Source organism: Ananas comosus, unplaced genomic scaffold (assembly GCF_001540865.1).
Source record: "Ananas comosus cultivar F153 unplaced genomic scaffold, ASM154086v1, whole genome shotgun sequence".
In the NCBI taxonomy this organism is placed as follows: Eukaryota; Viridiplantae; Streptophyta; class Magnoliopsida; order Poales; family Bromeliaceae; genus Ananas; species Ananas comosus.
In genome coordinates this window covers 8,504-14,316 of record NW_017891682.1, presented here as the reverse complement: position 1 = coordinate 14,316, position 5,813 = coordinate 8,504, and the positions used below count along the sequence as shown (strand labels likewise).

Sequence of the window (5,813 nt, the reverse complement as noted above, 5' to 3'; positions counted from 1 at the left end):
ATTCTACTTGTAGCTAGCATGATTAATAACCTAAATCGTTTGCCTGTATGCTGGTTGAAGTTAGTCACTACCGAAACATGACATACATTCATCACATTGATCCATCCAGTATAGGAGATGGACTAACCTTTTGTACCATATAATATGCTAGAGGACCAAACTTTCCTTTTTTATCCTAATCCTTAGACCGTAATAATCCTTGTTTAACAAATAATACTATATCTGGAGATGCTTGGCGGACTTGACAACCTAGCAAGCATTGCACGCATGTCGAGAGAAGTGAAAAGAGGGAAGAACTGAGTAGTGTTGGATTAAAGCGTTACTGTTTTACTTTTGGGATACAAGGTTTATAACTCTTTAATCTTGATTTAGTTCAGTCTACATGATTTAGTTCAGTTGCGAGGAATCAGTTTTGTCTTCCAGATAAAACAACTAGCTTCTACAGCATTATAGCACAGTAAATGAGATTGTAAGTTAAGATTTATTTGTCCTTATGCCAAAGTCTCATCATCTTACTAGCTCAAATAATCCTGAAAAATATAACTAAAATTGGTTTTTATTTTATTCAAATGCTCTCTCAACAGAGTGATTTGGATAAGAACAAAAGGATAATCAACAATGTGTCGACTTGAGAAACATCTCTTCTCACAGCAATCATAAAGAAAAAAAAAAAAAGTATTATCATTAGTTTTGGATTTGTAAATAGCCATGAGTTTTCCCCCCTCAAACAAGAAATGCAAGATTAAAAACTGAATAATCTAATGCGTCAGCCATTGATTTCAACACTTAAACCATGTTAAAACAACCAAATTTAGAGTACTAACACAGATATCAAAGAACTCTTTCTTATGCATAATTAACAGTTTGGTTTTATTTCCAACAATTACTACTCTAAACTGGAAATGGAAACTTTTAGAGATGCTCATAAAAGAAGCTGTCCATTGGTCGCAACTAATTCAGCTCTTAATAAGTTGCGAAACGTGATGCAGTGTTTATGTTTTTTTCATACAAATGAAAAGTGAAATACTACTTGATAACTATACAGTTTATAAGATAAAGAACCAACTGTGCATAAAGATCAATTTCTTCTTCCACTATAAAAACTCAAAGGCATGTATTATTACCTTCTTGTCCTCCCACTTTGAACGAATAAATCGCCTCTTTGGCTCCGGGGCACTTGAAAGTGGATGTGCTTTGTCCTCCCAAACAAACCAATCAACATACGGCTGAAGGAGAAATTGAAGTGGCAAAACATTGCATTATGTAAAATAAGACAAGAAGGATGCAATATTGAATTACAAAAATATCCATCGACACAAACCGCATATGGATCAACTCCAGCATGTGGAGTCTTTCCTCTCAGCAGTCTACTAATAACTTTAATCTCCTCCTTAGTTAGTTCCACTTCCTCATCATTGTACTCATCATAGACCTTTCTCCTGAATTTGTCATTGGACCATGAGAGGAAAAAAGAATTACAAAAAATCTACCTTATGCATGAGAAAAAGAAAAAATAATTGTGTTGAGTAAATCAAACTGCAATAGAAATTTGCGGCACGGAACAATATGGTGTTCAAATTATATATATTGAATCAATGTTATGGAAACAAATAATAATAATAATGCAAATAGAAAAGCATAAGTTTTCCAACTTGACTAAGGGTGTGTTTGGTTTGAGATGTAGAAGTGGGTAGAAAATATTTTTCAGTCTGAAAATGATTTGCGGATCGTTTGGTTCGATGTAAAAAATTTTCAATGAAAAGCACTTTTACATATTTTGCGGAAAATTCATTTTTTCATTTTCCACCTGAGAACGGCAGTAAACGAAAACGAAGGATGCAAAATAATGCAGCTCTCGGCAATAGTCTTACGCGGTCCACGAGGCTGAAGTGACCTCGTGGACCATGTGAGAGGGAGGTCCAAGGTGGACCTCTCTCTCATTTTATATATATATATATATATAGTATTTTATTTTTATATAGAGAAACTATTATATATTATTTTATTTATAAATATATAATTAGTTATTAATACCCTTAATGTATAAATTCTAGATCATGTTAAGGTTCAATGAACTGCATCCTTAGATGATTCATAAAATCAGGATGGTGCACCATTCCAACCCATGGCATATCAAGTTTCAAACAGGTGACTTCCAAGTTACTGAGTAAATATTGCCATCTTAATTCAATCTTTTTATGTTCTGGAAAGTTATTCCTCCATCACAAGAGGCAAAACTGCAACCACTAAGATAAATCTACCTACTAAAAACATAAGAGACTTCACCATAAGCCCTATTTGGAGTAAATTATTATTAGGTTAGTTTCAAGTTGACATCTGATCATGAAAATTATTAATCTACCAAAGCTTTCTCGAAGTTGAATAGTACTTTGACCGGACCAACTGTGAGGGAGAAGGATCAATACTGATCATTATGATGCAACAAAACAATCTTTAAGGTCAGATAGACAAACCAACTTCTAACAGGAGTGTGATATCTAACTGAACTGACTTTGAGGTCATAGAGGAAATTCTAACATGAGTGATATCTAACTATCACACACCCTCAATTGATGTACTTGTGCCAAGTTCTATACTAAACAGCCATTTAGTGCTCTCATGAATTTTCTCAAGAAAGCACTATCCCATTGTTATAGCCTATTTATCTGAGAAATACGGAAAAATATGTAATAATTATTACAGGGGTGCAACAATGGTGTAACAAACGTCAATAGAAAAACATCAAGAACGAAACAAGCATCTAAATCGAACTTCACTGCATGTTTTCATCCGCTACCATAGAAAAGGAAATCGACATTTGCGTACCAATTTTTCACATTATCTGCTCCGGCAAGAAAGGACTCAATTTTGTCCTTCCTGGCCTGTTTCTTGATCTTCTTACCAGAAACATCATACCCAACATGCTCCTCATCTCTATACCACTCCAACGGTACTTCTCCAATCGTATTCCTAGGAGCCACCTAATAGTAAAACATCCAAAACATACATAATATTCTAATAATCACAAAAAAAAAGGGAAAACAAGCCAAATAAGCCAATCAGTGACAATTACCTCATCTTCCGAGGAATCGCTCTCTTCTACAGACTTTATGACATCCCCATTGGTGCCCCGATCTTCCGCATCATCCAAAGATGATACCTACAAAAATGTTTACCAAAAATTATTAAAAAAAGAAAAAAAATGCATATTTTCAAAGAATTAAAATAAAATTGGTAAGAAGTACCTCATCTTCTGAGGAATCGCTCTCTCCTCCAGATTCTCCGTTCTCTTCTCCATCTTCCCCATAATAAGAGGATAATTCCTACAACACAATAGATTAAGAGAACGAAAAATACATAAAAAAGGAGACTAATTGATCAGGGAATAGAAACCCACCACATCTTCAGATGGATCCGTAGAGTCGCTCCGCTTGGATTCATCAGACAATGGCTCCGCAGGAATTTCCTTCTTCATTTAGAATCTTTTTATGGCGAATTTAGTAAACTAATAATGAAAATTTGGAGATAGCAAGAAGAAATCAGTAGATTCGTGGCGGAGGAGGGAGTGAGAAAGGGGTGGAGGTGAGGAGGACGAAGGGTATGGAAACGAGGCTAGGGTTTAATGGCCACGGGTTTGTGAGAAGGAGAGGGAGTAGGGCTAGAATCGGAACCTGACCCAATAAAAAAATATTGGGCTTTGGGTCGAACTTCTATCCAATATTTCTAAAAAATAAGGCTCGACCCAGATCCAAACCCAATGCCCAATATTGTGTTATCGAATATTACGGTGAAAAATTATAATCTACTAGCGGCCAATTTAAAATTTATTATTTTTTCCATCAAACTTTAAATTAGAGTAATCTAATTGCTGCAATTTGATTATTGATAGAGTTTTAATTTGTCTTGAACATTTCAAATATTTCAGCATCCTCGAACATCTCAGATAGCCTTCTTTAATGAAGCTGATCTGAAGATCAAATAGAATCATTCAAGAAAGATGCATATAATTTAGTTGGTTCTTTAATGCTAAAATAGGCTTCTAATTTCTTAAACTTTAATGAATTTTCTCCTCTATCAGATGATAGATGTGCATATTAGCTCCACCTATCAGTTTTGGCCCAACATTGTATAAAAGAACATGTAGAAATGCAATGGGTATGAAGAGTGTGGAATAGCATGGTAACATTAGATAAATGAATGAAAAGAAATGAACTGAGAAGAAGAAAATAGTGTGATTCATGTGGGTAGGGCTGGCAATCCAGCTTGTTGTTCACAAACTAACTTATGTTCGGCTCGAAATAAGTTTGAGATCTCTATTTTGTCAATTTCAATATTATGTGAAAAGATCTATATTTTGTGAATTTCAATATTATATTAAGATTCTAGTTTTCTAATTTTCTTTCAACTTTTCATCCAATAATAGGACTCACAATTTAGCTTATTATTCGAGAGCCAGCTCATGTTCAGCTCGTTAATAAACAAGTCGAACGCGAGCTGAATTTTTCAACTCGATATTTTAACGAGCCAGTTCATATTTGACTGGTTTAATAACCGCGTGAACACGAGCCGGCTTTAGCTCGCTCGTGTTCTTGCAAACGGTTTACATTGAAGTCCAGTGGGAGTAGCAAGAAAAGGAATCATGCAATGCAGAGGTAAGTCCTTATAGATGATCCTCTAAGTTTTTTTTTTTAATAATACAATTCGCTATAATTTCATTTTACTAGTGTTCATAAATTTTTCTAACGTCATTCTTGGATAAATTTTAAGACGGCTAAATATGATAAGAGAAAACCTAATCTAATAGACTCGACTGGATACAAGCAGATTCAAAACGATTAATAAAAATCAAAAATACCAAAAAGTGCTTTGTTAAGCATGTCCTGTAGAAAGATTACAACTAAATGAAACAAGACATGGCATCGGATCTGACGAAGTTTGCATAAACACTCGTTAAATCGACGAAAAAAAGGGGAAAAAAAATACCTCCGAATCGGATCTAGCTTCAGTTCGAAAACAATGGGTTTTAGCGAGAGAGAAGCGATTAAATATGTATGCGAAAATGGCGAATGGAGGGAAGGAGATCGCGAAGATTACCTGGGAGGACGAAGCAATAGAAGAGCTGAGGTGTTCGTGTTCGTGCGAGAGAGAGAGAGAGAAACAGAGCGGCGTGCGAGAGAGAGCGCGGGGCGTGCGAGAGAGAGCGCGGGGCGTGCGTGAGAGAGAGATGGAAACGATGCTCTTGATAGGGTTTGGAGGGAGGGTTTTTGGAGGGTAAAATTGTAATTTTAGATAATATGCAATATTACCCCGATATAAAAATTTTAAATTTTAAATTTAAATCTTAAAATTAAAATGTTGTACTAATTATAATTTTGATATTTGAATTTGCATTCAAAATTAAAATTTTAATTTAAAGTGATATTAATAGCTATAATAATTTATTATTGTATTATCTTCCAGCCGCATCAAACCTTTTTTTTTGAGAGAGAGAGATAGGTAACATGCTACCCACTTCGTTTATTTCATTTAAAAAATACTTAGCTGGAAATGTGAATCAACTAGGATTCGAACTTGGGTCTTGGGTACCAACCATCAAGCCCTTTGCCACTTGCTCCAGGGACGGTCGGTCGCATCAAACTTATTAATCAGGAACCCTTACAGGTTCAAAGCATTAATATTTAAAAATATTAATGCGTAATAGAAAAAAAAAAAAGAAGTGATATTAATAGTTATAATAATTTACTGTTGTATTGTTTTCACGCCGCATCACGCGGGTCCCGTAACTTGTATGCAATATTACCCGCCTTCAGTAA

At 34.9% G+C, this 5,813-nt stretch overlaps 1 protein-coding gene across 2 annotated transcripts; it reads right to left on the bottom strand.

Moving 5' to 3' along the window:
- Positions 1-1,079: 1,079 nt before the first annotated feature.
- LOC109705068 (ribosome biogenesis protein BOP1 homolog) lies at positions 1,080-5,214 on the bottom strand. Of its 2 annotated transcripts, none has more exons than XM_020225831.1 (7): positions 5,095-5,214; positions 3,398-3,505; positions 3,246-3,323; positions 3,074-3,160; positions 2,827-2,981; positions 1,322-1,439; positions 1,080-1,226 (listed from the first exon to the last, which is right to left on the bottom strand). In XM_020225831.1, the coding sequence occupies exons 2-7, from the start codon at positions 3,473-3,475 to the stop codon at positions 1,095-1,097; spliced, it is 648 nt and encodes a 215-aa protein (XP_020081420.1). In that variant the 5' UTR covers positions 3,476-3,505; positions 5,095-5,214; the 3' UTR covers positions 1,080-1,094. The 2 variants fall into 2 exon arrangements, with proteins under 2 accessions (XP_020081420.1, XP_020081421.1); XM_020225832.1 differs by having other exon boundaries at positions 3,398-3,482; positions 5,095-5,206.
- Between the last annotated feature and the right edge of the window lie 599 nt (positions 5,215-5,813).

Bases quoted from the DNA above. Each gene is read 5' to 3' on its own strand.
- LOC109705068 (XM_020225831.1), bottom strand. From the start codon at position 3,475: ATGAAGAAGGAAATTCCTGCGGAGCCATTGTCTGATGAATCCAAGCGG. The intron at 3,324-3,397 runs GTGGGTTTCTAT...ATTGTGTTGTAG, and splicing joins CGGATCCATCTGAAGATGTG to GAATTATCCTCTTATTATGG. The intron at 1,227-1,321 runs GTTTGTGTCGAT...TTTCTCCTTCAG, and splicing joins CTGGAGTTGATCCATATGCG to CCGTATGTTGATTGGTTTGT.